The sequence below is a fragment of the Crocodylus porosus genome, unplaced genomic scaffold (genome assembly GCF_001723895.1).
Source record: "Crocodylus porosus isolate Cpor-Errol unplaced genomic scaffold, CroPor_comp1, whole genome shotgun sequence".
Lineage (NCBI taxonomy): Eukaryota > Metazoa > Chordata > Crocodylia > Crocodylidae > Crocodylus > Crocodylus porosus.
The window spans coordinates 38,460,631-38,476,621 of record NW_017728910.1 but is presented as its reverse complement, the minus strand read 5'-3'; the positions used below and the strand labels follow the sequence as shown (position 1 = coordinate 38,476,621).

Here is a 15,991-nt window from a genome sequence, read left to right as displayed (position 1 = left end):
TTTTTTTTTTGTTTTTTTAGAGTTTTGAGAGCCTTCTTTTTTAAGCTTAAACTATATTATTGTCTTCACTGAAACCCTGAGGCTTATTCTTTTAAAATTATACTCATTCTATATATCTATATTAATAATCTTCATTAGGTTATCCTTGGAAAATACACTTGGCTCTCATATGATGACGTCTACATTAAAGCTGTTAATTTTGGAAATGGCTTGGGCATACTGGGGCAGCAACCAAAGTCAAACATTGCCATCTTCTGTGAGACTAGAGCGGAGTGGATGATTGCAGCTCAGGCCTGCTTTATGTTCAACTACAGACGTAAGTACTCTTCTTAAGTGAACATGTCATTTTAATGACTTTTGATTTTTGTAGCATGGTACAAAAATGCAAATATTCACAGAATGCTCTAAGAGTTTCTTTTAAATATATTTTATGACTGTATAGAATATATAATACTGAAAATGAAAAAAAGCTGTTGCAGCAGTGTAAGTTGATTTTTACTTCTATTCTGTTATTTCACCTTAGGTGAATAAATCTGTGTCCTCCCTCTGCATCCTGGATTATCCTGTATACAGTCTCAATCTGTCTCCTTTTGAGGCTAGTTTATACCTTGTTTATCTGTGGAAAAAATGTGTTGATAAAAAGCCTTCTTTCGTCTTTAGGTCTGCATATCTATAGGCTTTGCCATCATTCTTCTGCAGTGAAATAAATAATGAAAAATCTATAAGAATAAATTGAGTTCAGTGTTTATCTGCACTTAACATGCTTTAGGTTTCTAGTTGGACATTTGTAACTCTTGTCACTTTTGGAAGTTTGATTTTGATGTAGAGTTTGATTTTACTATTTTGGATCAGAACTGTGAATCTGAGATTTACCTAATTTTCTTTCTACCTTCATTATATAACCTGTCAAATTGAGCTTCCCGTATTAAATGGAATGAACCAAATTTAAATAATTTGAACTTTAGTTTTCTATGCTGTTTGGCTGGCCAGCTCTCCTCAACCCTGTTTATCTGCCTTAATTTTGTCTCTAATTTTTCTTATTCTATTTGAATAATACAACTTCTTCTATTTTAACAATACTACTCCTTCATTTTGGACTATCCCTTTATTTTCAATTCACTCATCCAGGATTGAGCCAGTATGTCCAGTTTAGGCAGAGCAGGTTTCTCTTCAAATTATTTTTTTTTTCCAAACACACTGTGTCATATGGTAAAAGCAGAATCTGAGAAATCCTATTTGGGAACAAATGAGTGGTAAATAAGAAAAAAATGGTAAAAAGAAGTTCATTGTATTTGGATGACGTTATGCTGCATTTGTTGAAGGTCTGTATTTGCACCAAAGCTCTAGACCAGAGTCCCTGGAACAGGCTGCAGCTGTTCCAGAATGAAAACTTTCAGAAGCTGGCATAAATCATTGTAGCTTCCTTGCTTACATCTTGTTTGTGGTTATGTAGGCATTATTGGTGCTTTGCTTAAGGGCTTGTTTTACTTTAATTCTTCCAGGAAGTCCATGTTAGTTACTTTTATGATCCTCCTTTACTTATGCTTTGTTTTGTTTGAATGATTGTTGGAATATTTATTTAGATACGTGGGTATACTTGGTAAGTAGGATAAATAGGTAGAGATCTTCTAGGGCAGTGATTCACAACTTCTATGAAGTAACGCTTAGTTTCTCACAGATCATTGTGTATATATATATATTCTTATAATTTGATAGGATCTGGTAAAATATGTGGGACAGTTAATGTAGCCTCATGGCAACAGTTTGAGAACCCAGTTTGTGGTGTGGAGTATGGAGCTAGATTGTTTTCCGTGGTGGCAGATGACAGAACAAAGAGTAATGGTCTCAAGTTGCAGCAAGGGAAGTTTAGGTTGGATATTAGGGAAAAACTTTCTCACCAGGAGGGTAGTAAAACACTGTGGAACAGGTTACTCAGAGAGGTAATGGAAACTCTATCCTTGGAGGTTTATAAAACCCAGCTAGGCAAAAGTTTTGACTGGGATGATGTAATTGGGGACGGTCCTGCTTTGAGCAGGGGGTTGGACTAGATGACCTTCTGAGGTCCCTTCCAACCCTCATTTTCTAGGATTCTACCCACTGTTATAAGGAACTTGCAACGTGAGTCTAGCAACTACCTCCTTTTTCTGCCTTTTGACCAACTACCTCATTAATGCTCATACTTGTCTACTGTTGTCTATTTTAATGCAACAATTTCTAGGAGATGCTCTTTTGGCTAAAGAACTAGTTTTCATTACGATATATGGTCAATACTGAAACTTGTTCTTTAAGGGACCTCATCCATTATGCAATCTCTGTAATTCTGCTTGGATATGATTTACTGGGCATAGATGAAATTCAAGCTTTACTGCATACATTTTTGTGGATCCCTGCCATGAGAGACTTCTGGATAGCTCTTCTGAGGGAGAACCATTTTTTTTTTTTTTTCTTCCCACTTGCGCTCTGTTTGTAGCAGATGCTACTAGCCTTGGCTTATGATCATCCAAATCCAACTGTTCATTCAGTCAAAGAAACCAGGATCAACATTGAAACACAGTGATCAAGAGTCTTGCATGTCTTTCTGTCCACCAGGCAAATAAAACATTCTGGTAGATGAGTCCCAAATGCTGTTTCCATAATGAGTCATCTCTGAAAGTTGCTATGATTGAGTTAGGGTTTTAGAAGTTGGGGAGAACCTGAGTAGATTTATTTTTCCAATAAACTTGTCCGTTGGATGATTTCTGCTTCTGTTGATGTCACTGAAAGAATGGGGCATTTGTGGCTGCTTCTTCATTTATTTGGGGAGTATAAAAGCAGGATAAAATGAGTATTTTTTTTTCACTGTCACACTTAAGGTTGGGAGACTTGTTGCTTATGAAAACAAAACCGCCTTATTTTCTAACACCTTTTCCATATCTCTTGTCTTGGAAGTAGGGTCAGATTATGCATTTGGAAGACTGGCAAATGTTACCCTGGTAGAAAAATGATTGTAGTTATTCACATACCACATAGCACCTTTCCCCCCAAAATTTAGCCCTCCAAAATTGGGTATATGTCTTATGTGGATAAGCCGACTTCTGCACTGGAATAAAAGCATGAAAATGCACTAATGGCTGTCTTAGGCTTTGCTTCTTTCCAGCCTGGTATTCAACAGGGGTGGAGTCTATTTTTCAGTGTCAGAGCTAGAGTTTTAGCCCTCTTGCAGCTGCTGCTGAATTGGCAGTAACTTTTGGCTGAGCAGCCAAAAAACTATGCCTTTGAAATAGTAGAGAATTTTCAGCCTGGGCTACCAGTAAAGAAAGATTGTATGGTGCAGTGGACAGGATTACAGAGACTGGTTTCTGTTCTTGATATGACTAACAACTTGCTCGCTTCCTCTGTTTCTGTAGGCTATGTTCCTTTTTTTCTTTCTCATCTGCTGTCTTATCTGCTTATCCATTACGTTGGATACTCAATTCTGGCTAAATTTGCTGATGGCACTACCAAAAATCCATGTTCTGGCACTCACACAATCTGTTTTTTCATAGTACTTGTGCTTTCAGTGACTTCAGTGGAAATCTGGGTGTTAATTACTTCTGAAAATCAGAAAATCCCCCATGCTGCTTTCCTACCCACCTGTCAGCTCCCTGCATGGCTGGACTGTGGGGTTCAGCAGGAGCTGGCCTGGCTCCAAGGATGGGGGCAATCCCTGTGGCCCTCCCCTGCCTCCTGCCCCTCCCCCAGTACCTGAGTTTGCCACACTGGTGCAGCCATGAATAGTCCCACAGTCCCAGGCCAGAAAACCCTGCTAGGCAGGGGCTTCTGGGTTGGGAGGGGGAGGGGTGGGAGGGGCCCTGCTGTTGCAGGAGACTGCTGGGGCTTCCCTCTGGGTCCTACTGCCCCTACCTCCTGTCATCTTTGACAGGAGTCAGGTACAGATAGATATTAATTTTCTAAAATTTTTAGGGGCCCCACAGGCCAGATAGAATGGTCTGGCAGGCTGTATTTTGTCCAGCCCTGATGTAGGCAAATTCTTTGAGGCACAACACTTGCATAGCTTGATACAAAACCTTCCCCCTGTTCAGAAAATACCACTTGCATGTGCACATGGTTCTGGTTATTGATAAAACTGATGATCCTTCACCTTTTGAGCTACAGGGGAAAAGCCCTTTTATCTGGCTCTTAATAGAGGGTTATTGATTTATAACATCAACCAGGAGAATGAACCTCAGTGCTTAAGCAGTATGGGGTTTTTTGGGTTTTTTTTGAGGTTTTTTTTAATATGCTGGAATAATCTGATTCTGTAATAAAGTTGTATAAAAGTGACCTTTTTTAGCTCAGTGACTTGGCTAAAGCATTTTTTGTTGTTCATATTGAGGTGAGCAAATTTGTTAGTTTTTTTCTCACTGAAATGAAAAACATTGTTCTGACTCGTATTTGTTTTGCTTTTATGCATTTGAAAGTAAAAGAAATGAAAGGCTAGATTTACAAGTTGGGGGAGCAGGAAGTAATTGTATTTCACCTTTTATCCAATAGCCCAGTAGTTAGGCAACCCACCCAGGATAGAGGATGCTTGAGTTCAGATTGGTCATCAGCCTTAGAAGAATTGTATCACCTACCTCCCAGGAGAGTAACCCAACTACCAAATTGCAGGGTAGTCTGGGATGGATTGCCTTTAACCTTTTTCTGTTGTATCTATTTCACTTGAGGCAGGGGTTGTCAGTGTGCTGGGGAGAAAAGGAGGATGGACTTCTGCAGAGCCTACCTCTGCGTGCAGGCTATTTGCAACCTGGCTATAGCTCGGGGCAGGCAATTATTTTGGCTGGAGGGCCACTTAATGACTTCTGGTGAGCTGTCAATGGCTGCAGGGATAGTCCTGCCCCCTGGTCCCCACCTTGGGACTGGAAGTCCCGTTTCTATTTTCTCTGTATGGCTGGGATCACAGGGTGCAGCAGAAGCCAGCCCAGCCCAGCCAGTCCTCCATTGTTCCCAGTCGCATGGCCAGTACTGTACACTGCAGCAGGAGTCAACTGGGAACTGCAGAGCCCTGGCCGGGCTGGGCTGGCTCTTGCTGCGTCAGTGATCCTTCTTCCCCACTTCCCTCTGCCCGTTCTTATCTGAGTTAACAGTCCCAGACGGAAGGAGTGCAGGGGAACAGTGCCAGGGTCATCAGGCCAGAAGCCTCTAGGCAGAACCTTATGGTTGGGGGCTGGGAGTGGGGTGGGGCCAGGCAGGCCTTGCTGCTGCTGCTGGGTCCTCCTGCTGACTCCTCCTGGGTCCTGCTGCCATTGCTACCTTCTCATCTTTGATAGGGAGCCATGGAAAATAATTAATTTTCTAAATTTTTTAGGTATCATGTGGGCCAGATAGAATGGCTTGGTGGGCTGGATTCAGCCGGTGGGCTGGATTTTGCCTGCTATAGCTGAAGTCACTGCTCTCCCTCTATAGTACTGCTTTCTTGGCAAAGACTTCAAAATGCTGCAGAAGCGCTCATTTGTGGTGGGCTGGATGTAATGGTTCCACAAGTCACATCTGGCCCATGATCCAAAGGTTGCCAACCCCTGACTTGTTGTTGATTTTGTTTTTTTGGGAGGTAGGTGATACTGGTTTCTTCCTTAATTAGAGGAAGACTTGAACTTGGGTCTCCCACATGCTCAATGTGTCCCCTAACAACATATTCAGCCAGTTCTATTCTAGGCATGTTGTTTGAATTCTTAGTTTTGCTTTTATTGAACTTCAGGATTTGTCAGGGATGGCTAGGTTGCAGAAACTAAGTATGAAGAAAGCTTTAAGTTATTAGTTCCATAAGAGTAAGATTCTTTCTCTTTCTCTCTGTCTCTCTCAATATGGAGGTGTTATAGATTTTATTAACAAGCCTAGCAAAGGTTTAAAGGTGGCTCTTATGCGCCATCCAATTCTTTCGTGAACATACATTTATGTATTCCAGTACTTACAGCATATGAGTATGCACCAACTGCCTTAAGGTAGTTTTGGTACTTTTCATGGTTAATTTGCTACTCCAAAGAGAATGCAAAGAACAGGAAATTATTAGGTAGTCACCAGTTATTTGGAGTTGATAATGGTGCAGGGAGTAGGGGTTGTAGAAAATTGGAACAATAGAAAATTCTGCCAGTGATGGATAATTCCATAGGCAGATTAGCCAGAGTGTACTGTACTGTACTGTATATCTGAGAAATGACTTTATCACAGTTTTGTGTGGTTATTTTGTGGAGTTCTAGCCCTCTCTCTATTATTACTGTTTTAAATTTTAACTGGTAGGCATGGTGCATAGTCTTGGGAAGCAGACCTTTAATTTTTAAATATTTTCCTGCCATCATCTTTAGTAAGGGCAGCTTTATTGCTCTCTGATCTATGAAGAATGGAGATATATGTAGGCAGTTCTCAAATGAGAAGGTTCCTGATTGGTGTTCTCAAAATATATTGCCTGTGTAGCTTCATTCTTTTTTTCAACTTTTTTGGAATTCATTATATTTTGAATAAATAAGCTATGAAATAAGATGCAGAGGGTGATTATTTATTTTGGAAGTGAAAAGCTATTTTATTTTTATTAAAAAAATAATATAGTGAATTAACAGAAAAAATTAAGATGTCTGAATGAATGAATTAAACACATGGTATACGTGTATTTGTATGTGGGAAGGTTTTTTTTGACTGAATGTTAAAAATTCCCTCCTTGAGACGTGCTTCAGCTCACTGTTTGACATAGTAGTAAGTGTCTAAGCTGTATATGATCTTGTGTGAACTTGGCTGACTTGTTTGCTGGCAGATGATGATATTATCATGCAGTATTCACGTAGTCACTTAAAGCATCATGAATTATTTATTAAGAAATGCAAATTTTAAGTAGTATTATGGCTAATGATTCATTTTTTGTGTCACTGCTAAATTGCATGCGTGTGTGTGTGTGTATAAATGTTATTGTTTTCTCAGTTTGCAGATTTACTATTTCTGCAATATTTTACCATATGCATGGAATCTAAATGTGGTGTCTTTTATGACAGAACAAATATGTATTATATAATTACGTGCACTGAGTTTAAACACTTCATGTCTGTTGTCAGACAGCCTGTATATAGAAGCGTGCTGTTAGGCTTTTGTTTCTGCATCTTGTATTTCACTGTACTTTTTCTGTTTTACAAATTGCACAAAAGTCAGATGATTTGGTAGTCGGAAAAATCCTATGTATTCCATTTTATACTCTCAAAATAAATAAAGACCTATACATTTTTTGAACTTAATTAAGTTGCTGGAGGGTGAATTGCCTCATTAGTTTAAAATGATAAAGTGGTTAGCACTTTAGTAACAACATTAGTAACACCATTAAAATGTAAGGGGTCACACATTACCTTTTTCTTTTTAATTCGTTTGTTATAACTCAGCGTTCCATAGTTGGGTGTCCTGTGGTTTTTCAGCCAGTACAGATGCGACTGGTGCATTCAGGAGAGGGGTGTGTGTTTAAATGAAAAATACGTTTTATCTGTTTGACATGCAGTAGTGAATGAATGAGTCTACACTTGAAATTTTGAGTGAAATGATAGCTATATTGGAATTAGTGTCAAAGCTGCTATCAGTTGCAGTGGGTGGAGGAGTCAGTGGGTGAACATAACACTAAGGGCTTTTTCCATTTGTCTGATTTCTCTTCTGATCAACATCATAAGCACATCCACAAATGGAAGCTGTACTTATAAAACTTGTCCATAAGACTGTTTTTAAAAACAACAGACAAGGTTCTTTGGGTAAATCTGATATCTTTTATTAGATCAAATAAGTAGTTGGAATTCTTTTTCTTAGCAAGCTTTTGGGTTTAAAAACCCTTCATCAGTCTGGGGGAAGCATCTGCAGGTGATGTGTGCTCTTCCTGGATGGAAGGAATATTAAGAAGCCAGAGGCTGGCATTTATGTAAGACAGCCAGTCAGTGAAGATGTAAATTGAGAAGTCAGTGGGTGAGAGATGGGGGATGAGGGGAGTTATTTCCACAACCAAAATGAATCCACTTCCAATAACAGCTCATCCTCTGATAACATTGAGGAAAAGATCAATCCCTCCTCCCCCACAAAAAAACAACCCCCAAAACATCAGATTGGACACCTCACAGTGGATGAAACTCTAAGCTTGACTTCTATATTGACTGCTTCAGGGAAAGAATGAACAATGAAATGATCAACAACACACATCACCATAACAAACCTCTAAGATCTAACCACCAAATAGTAATAAAACCAGCAGATAAAAAAGGAGGCATAGTCTTCACAGTTAAGGATGACTATGTAAAAGAAGCCAACAGACCACTCTGTGACACCATCTACTACAAAGAACTACAGGAAGGAACCTACTCCTCTTTTTATCTTGAAATTCAAAAATACCATCAAATCATTTCCATCAGAACTCCAAGTAAACTACAGACCTTGATCCCCCCCCACTACCTAACCCAGGGACTTTTTTATATGTTCCCTAAAATCCATAAACAAGGGAACCCTGACAGACCTATCATATCCAACCATGGAAACCTAATGGAGGAATATCAGGTTTTGTCAGACCAATCCTAAAACCGCTTGTCAGCCAAAGAACAAGTTTTGGTTGAGACACTACTGACTTTCTATGAAAACTTAAAAACATAGACCACCTTCCCAGCAACAACCTCCTAGTGACCAGCTTATAAACCAACATCCCACACCAGGAAGGTATCCAAGCTTGCCTTTGCATACCTACAAGAGTAAGATGAGAACTCGGAGTACAGACCCAAAGATATTACTGACCTTAAACACTTCATCCTCACACACAATTTCACTTTTAATAACCAACACTACCTCCAGACCATGGGCACAGCTATGGGCACTAAAATGGCCCCACAGTATACCAACCTTTTTATGAATCACCTGGAAGAACAATTCCTCGAGGGCTGCACCATCAAACCCTTACTATACTTAAGATATATCAATGACATCATTATTTGGATTGAAAAGCTGCAATCTGATTGAGTTCCATCAGAAATTCAACAATCACCATCCCTCTATCCGACTATCTCTTGAATAGTCCAGCCCCACCATCTCCTTTTTAGACACAATCAGTATTCAGAATGGTAAAATACAGACCACAATATACAAGAAACCCACAGACCAACATACATGTCTGCACAGAACCAGCAATCGCTGTAAACGTACCAAGAAAGCTGTGATATACAGCCAAGCCATCAGATACCACTGAATTTGTACTGAGGAGAATACCTAGGATTGCCACCTTGCAAATCTTAAAAGGCTTTCTCTCAACAAGGACATTCCTTCAGAGAGAAAGATCTCACTTTTGAAAGAGCCACCTGGATACCATGTGAAGAACTGCTGCAGTACAGAAGGAAAACCCCCACAACTTGCACACCCCTGGTTATGACCTATCCCTCCCTTGAACCTATATGCAAAATCCTCAAAAAAATTGTAACCCATACTAGAAGGAGACCCAATTTTTAAAGAGAGATTCCCAGAACCACCCATCCTAGCCTTCAGCCAAGCACCAACCCTTGTTAACCTCATTACCAACAGCAAACTTCCTATGGCTCAAAAAATACTGAATGGATCCAGACAATGCCATGACAAGAAATACAAAATCTGCCAATATATCTCCACCACCGCCAGAATTACAATAAAATCTCTGTTATCGGGGATCCCTGGGATAAGAGGATTGCTGTTTATATAAAAATTCTAGTTATGTGAAACCCCCCGGCAGGGGTTTTTAGATGATACAGAGTGGGGGAGTGGTGGTGGCCGTACATGGGTGGTGATGGCTGCGTGTGAGCTGCTTTCCCCTACCCAGCCAGAAATTCCACTTAATGGGATCTCTGGTTAGTTAAATGCCAAGTAGCAGAGATTTTACTGTACTACAGCCCACAACAGAACCATCAGCATTTCTGGATCTTACAGCTGCACCTCCAGAAATGTAATACATCTCATCCAATGCACTAAACGCCCTGATGAAAAATACACAGGAGAGACCAAACAACAGCAATTGACCAGAATGAATGCACCCCAAAAATGTATTAACAGTGAGAATGCCCAATTACCCATGAAGGCACACTTCTCACAGGAAAAGTATTCTCTATCCAATCTCTCAGTTCTGATCTTCAAAGGGAATTTTATAAAACCCTTTTTTAATAGATGAGCCTATGAACTTTACTTCATCAACCTCCTGGATATAAAAAAAAAATCATGGACTAAATTTAGACATTGAATTTATGACACAGTATAACCTGCCTGACATCCAACTCCTCAGGTACCCCTCCACTGTTTACCTGCTATATGCATCATTTCCCACCCCCCACACACACCTCCCCAGCCTGTGTCTCACCCACTGACTCCTCAGTTTACGTCTTCACTGACTGTCTTTCTTGCATGCATATCAGCCTCTGGCTTTACTATTCATTCCGTCCATTAAGAGCACACACCAACTGCAGATACTTTCTCAGCCTGATGAAGGGTTTTTAAACCCAAGAGCTTGCTAAGAATTTTTTTTCCCCAACTATTTAGTTGGTCTAATAAAGATATCAGACTTACCGAGAGAACCTTGTCTGTCTATGTCCTTAGACTGGGGGCGGGCAATCATTTTGGGTGCAGGGCCATTTACTGAGTTTTGGCAAGCCATTGAGGGCTGCATGACAGGCAGCCGGGGCAGATAAATGTTAATTTTCTAAATTTTTTAGGGGTCCTGTGCGCTGGATTTAATGGCCTGGCAGGCCACGTTTGGTCTGTGGGCCGCATTTTGCCCACCCCTGCCTTAAACCAACATGGTTACAACCTCTACCCTTTTAAAAACAACAGATGTGCCTAAGAAAGTGTTAGGTACCTTAGGTGAGAAGTGAGGACTTTACAGATCAGAATTGGTGATATGGATTGCAGCTGTGATAGCTCATTTTTCTTTTGCTCTGTGATGTCAGTCTTGTACACTATATAAACCTCTCAGCACATAACTGATTTGGTGTTTTACTCATTTTCTTGTGTAGATGAATAATTAATTTTATAAATTATTATGCAAGAGATTATACTTTTCTTTCCAAGCATTGTGGAGTTTCAGTAACCTTGCTGGCTTGAGGAAACTTAATTTCTGACAAGTTGTTTATCTAACAAGGGTCACTGGACTAAGTGGAGAGAGCTCGTGGGAACGAATAGAGGCACTCTTCTGTACTTTGCTCCCACCAAATTAAAGAAAACAATGTGCATGTGCATTTGCCCTGCAACAGCTCTGAACTATGATAAACTATTTTAATAAGGGGGGAAAAAAAGGTTAACTATTTACTTTTTGATTAAAGAAAATTGTCTGCTTTTGAATTTTTCTTAGCATGCAATTCTGAGTTAGTAGTTCCACAAATTATTTATCTTTATATGCTACAGCTTTTCCAGTGATATTAGAACCTAAGTACTCTGAAATATAACAGTGAATTTAAGAAATTAACTTGTAGTTTTGTTGTTGTTATAATGGCGATTATATTATTAAAGTTTTCAGCAGCTCTAAATCCAGATAAGAGCTAAAGAGCAATGTAAATAGATCTGCTTCTGATAATGTAATACAGTTTTGGTGATTGAATGTGTCACTTTTAATAAGTGGTTATAACAAAGGTGAAAAAACCACTAGTGATCGTAATCTGTTCAACATGTGAGTTGCACTAAGCTCTCCTCACTCTTTAATTTAGTATTCTGGTTTAGGAAAATATGAAGTTATTTTTGCTTCTAGAACTGCATTGTAGATTTTTGTTTGTCCCATTGGTTGGCTTGTTGTTTGTTCTGTCTTCAAATGCCCTTCCCCAAAATTTTAATTATCAAATTTGGTTTTGCAGTTATTTTAATATGAGACATTTTTGAAGCATTCCTAAGAATGAGCTACTTTGTTAAAAATGTATATTTTAAAAAAGAGTGCATTTTCTTTCTCATAGCCTTTATTTTAGTCTAAGACTAAAATAAGTGAAATCAATAAGTCAAGTAAAAATAAATTATTGTGATGTTTAGATCCATGTTGTTGCACTGAATCTTAAATAAAAGGGAAAGTCTGATTGTATTACTCTGGTTTGTGAACAGAAGAATTAATCTGGTAATAATATGATGAGAAGTCTTAGCTTTGTTGACATCTATGAGAAATTTGTCATTGACTTTAACACAGCCTGGGTTTCAACCAGAGTGTGTTTATATAGTTATGGGTGCAAGATGATAAACCAGTGGTTCTTAAACTGTGATGTTAGACTTCAGAAAGGAAATATATTTTTTCTAAGTAAACCCAGAGAAAATGAAGAAAAGAATCAAATTGGAAAAATATGTTATTGTTTCAAATAAGACCTTAATAGGTGCTGATTTCCCTCCCCCCCCATCGGAGAGAAATTTATTTAACCATACATTAGTTAATTCTTTGTGCTAGAAATATGCATTATATCACTTACCAGTTTATCTGAAAGCCCCATTTGTTTGAATGTCCTAAATATACGGATGTCCCAAATATTTTGGATAAAATGAGATGCATCAGTTTTTCATAAAGTCTGCATGAATCAGTTTAGCAAGGGTAGAATTCAGTAGGTTGTCTGCTCATGTATGGTCCAAATTACCATATTTACTGAAATACAAATGAGGGTTTAGCATAGGGGCGAAAAAAAGCCCCTTGTCTTGCATTGACATACAGATAAAACTCATTAAATACATTGTCTATCATTAAACTGCTGCCAAAAGCAACATGTGCTTAGTGATAAAAACCAACCATGAAGGTGACTAAATGCAGGCAGCACACAGCATGACTATAGAACACATTTTAATTTTTTAATTTTTTTACACACGGCTGTATTGGGCAAACATGGCGATTTAGGAACCTACAACAAAGATTGGTTAGTGCAGCCCAGCTGAATAAAACATTGCACACAGTTCTTCTCAGTGCTGAGGCTTTTTCAATTGATGGTGAGTTGCTACACTGAATACATTTTGACTTCTTCTTTGCTCCCACAGCTGAGCTGCACGTTTTCTCTTCCATTTTTCAATGATTCCTGTTCTTCAGCCTTAAATGCCTGGCAAACATCACAAAATACAAAATATTGCCCCAAACAGTTAACCTGAGAATCCCTCTGTCTCCTCTTGTTTAGTGTGGTTCTGTCCTCCATGAGGTGGAGCAGGATCAGGTTGCTCTGCATCTCATATAAATTTTTGGATGATCTCAGGACTGTTGGTTGTAGTCGTGTTGGTCTGAGGACACAGGCAGACAAGGTTCTTTGGATAAGACTGATTTCTGTTATTAGACCAATTAAAATAGTTGGAAAAATTCTTCTTTGCAAGTTCTCGGGTACAAACACCCTTCTTTCAGGTCAATAGTCCTGGGATCCTCCAGACAAGAACACCTGGTTCCTGTCTTGGGTGTGAGTCTAGTTAGCACATGGCTCTTTCATTGTGGGTATTTGGAGTATGCACACAGACTGAGCAGTGCTGAGTTGTGGGGTCACCATGGCTTGAAATGCTGTTGACTCAGTTTTTTGGGCTAGGGTCCAACAATGTGGTAAATCATGAGCTTTATATTTTTGGACTAATATCATGCATAGTTTGTACCATATATAAATAGGTATGAAAATGCTGCTTAAAAGTGTGTTTATCATAGAAAATGAGGGTTGGAAGGGACTTCAGAAGGTCATCTAATCCAACCTGCTGTTCAAAGCAGGACCCCACCCTCAACTATATCATCCCAGCCAAGGCTTTGTCTAGCTGGGTCTTAAAAACCTCCAAGAATGGAGATTCCATCACCTCTCTGGGTAACCTGTTCCAGAGCTTTATTACCCTCCTAGTGAGAGAGCTCTTCCTAATATATAATTTAAATTTCCCGTGTTGCAACATGAGACCACCACTTCTTGTTCTGTTATCTGCCACTGCTGAGAACAGTCTAGGTTCATCCTCTTTAGAACTAGTCTTCAAGTAGTTGAAAGCTGTTTATGGAGTACCTGTGCTAAAACTTGCAGCAATTTAAAAAAAAGGTAAACCGCATCAATTCTGGATGAACTAAGTCTATGGACCCCCGTCATAATTTCCCTGTGTGTCTGACAGTAAGGAGGAGGGGAAGGGGCTTCAGGGAGAAAAAGTTTAGGGGGAGGGGGACAGAGGACAAAGGGACTATCTGACCCCCAGTTTTATTTTCCCTGCTGTAGCAGTGGGAAGAGGACACATTCAAGGCAAACCTTTAATAGTTTAGATTCGATACCTAGAAAATTATAACCAATTTATAAATTTTCCATATATAGAATCTAATTATTCGGCAGCTGCCTCATATTCAGGGTCCTCTTTATATTTGATTAATGGTGTATTACTGTTCCCTTATTTCTTCATCATGGTACCTCTAGCCTTCTTTTTGGAAGGATTAATATTTCTGTAATACAAAGTATTCTTGTTGGTCTGCTTAGGTGTGGACTCAATACCTAAAAAGACCTAATGCCAAGGAAGAACAAGTATTTATTCATGAAGATTGATTGTGACAACATTGTGCAACAGTTTGGTGCCAGTATTAGTAAAGATTTCCACTTAATATCTGGTCAACTTAATGCATTCAACTAAGCACAGCAAAAGTGAACCTAATAATTGTTCTTATTTGTATCATTAGGAAATTTGGGACAGATAGAATAACTTTTAATTATTAGAGTATGAAATGTCATAGCTCATGTAACTATAGTATGCAAACCAGTAACTTATACTTATTTCCTCATTCCTTAGCAGATAACTGCATTCATTCAAGATGAACCATTTATTTATTTGCATAACTTTTAGGAAAAAAACAATAATGTTTATGTACATTTTACTGTTTCAGTGGGTACTGTTTTTATTTGGATAATGCTCCAAGATGAGAACATTTAACTAACATAATGTTGTATTTTCTGACATACACATGCACCTTGTTTTTGGGAAGGGAGAATAAAGAAATGTTTCCCCCTCACAAAGTTGAAACTGAATCCTGACTGCAGGGGGATCCTGTCTGCATGGATGCATCTGGACTGGCTAAAAGCTGCATTTTTAATCTTTCTATAGCCACTGCTGACTTGGTAGCAAGTTCTGACTGCTGAGCCAAAAGCTACTGACAATTCAGCTATGGCTTTGAAAGGGTTAAAACTGTGAGCTGTAGGTGCCCTGTGCCCCTTTCTCCCTGTCACTGTGAGAGAAGCAGAGCCTAGGAATCCATTAGTATCCCAGGGTAGCCATTGCAGTGTCCCTGTGCTTCAGTTCTAGCACAGAAATCCTCTTCCCTGTTTAAGATCTGCGCTAATTTTCGAGGGCTGCATGTGGTATGCAAGTACATATGGTACTTGAATTTGGTGAGGAAAGGAGACTTTACCTTCAGAATTTTCTCTCTCCTTTTCTATCTGTTTAACAGTTAAATATGCCTGAAAGCCAAAACATAATTTAATTGAATAGTTCAACAGTTGCATAATTTCGTTTGGTCGTCATCATAATGCCAGCATATGAATTTGCTAAAGCACTTGAAGTATTGCAGAAACTTCCATTTTTAATTATAACTGAAATGGATCTGGGGCAAATGCATCATATCATGAGAAGTTAAAGACCATGAATCATAGATAACTATTTCTTGGTTTTCAGAGATTTAGATATAGGTAGTGAACAACAGCAATACTGTCTCTAAGTTTATCATTAAAAATATTTTGTAAAATAGGGCATTTGAGATAAAGGCATAAGCATATTTAAATTTGGATTGGAGTAACTTTTTTAGTCTTCCAAAAAGTGAGTTTTAGTGGTTCACCACTTCACAAGAAAGAGCTTTAATCAGTCTTGTCTACCTTAATTTGTGCTTGACTAGTGTTACCAGATTTGCCCGCTACTTTGGGGTATGCTCATTTATTAGGGCTAGGGTCTTGGTAATTCTGTTAATGTGCTGCTTGCGTTACTTGTGTTTCTGTATGGAGCTGTATCTCTCCCTTCTGCAAGCCCTCACCCCCCAATGGAGCTATCTTGCAGGACTCAGTTCAGTGGGGCTGGGTTCCTCCACTCC

General features: G+C 39.1%; 1 protein-coding gene across 1 annotated transcript in view; it reads left to right on the top strand.

Annotated features, from left to right (window-relative positions):
• ACSL3 (acyl-CoA synthetase long-chain family member 3) overlaps positions 1 to 15,991 on the top strand; it is a 95,299-nt gene that overhangs the window by 40,732 nt on the left and 38,576 nt on the right. Inside the window, exon 4 of the mRNA XM_019533072.1 lies at positions 139 to 316. Within this exon, the coding sequence (XP_019388617.1) occupies positions 139 to 316 (178 nt within the window). The remainder of the gene's footprint in view (positions 1 to 138; positions 317 to 15,991) is intronic.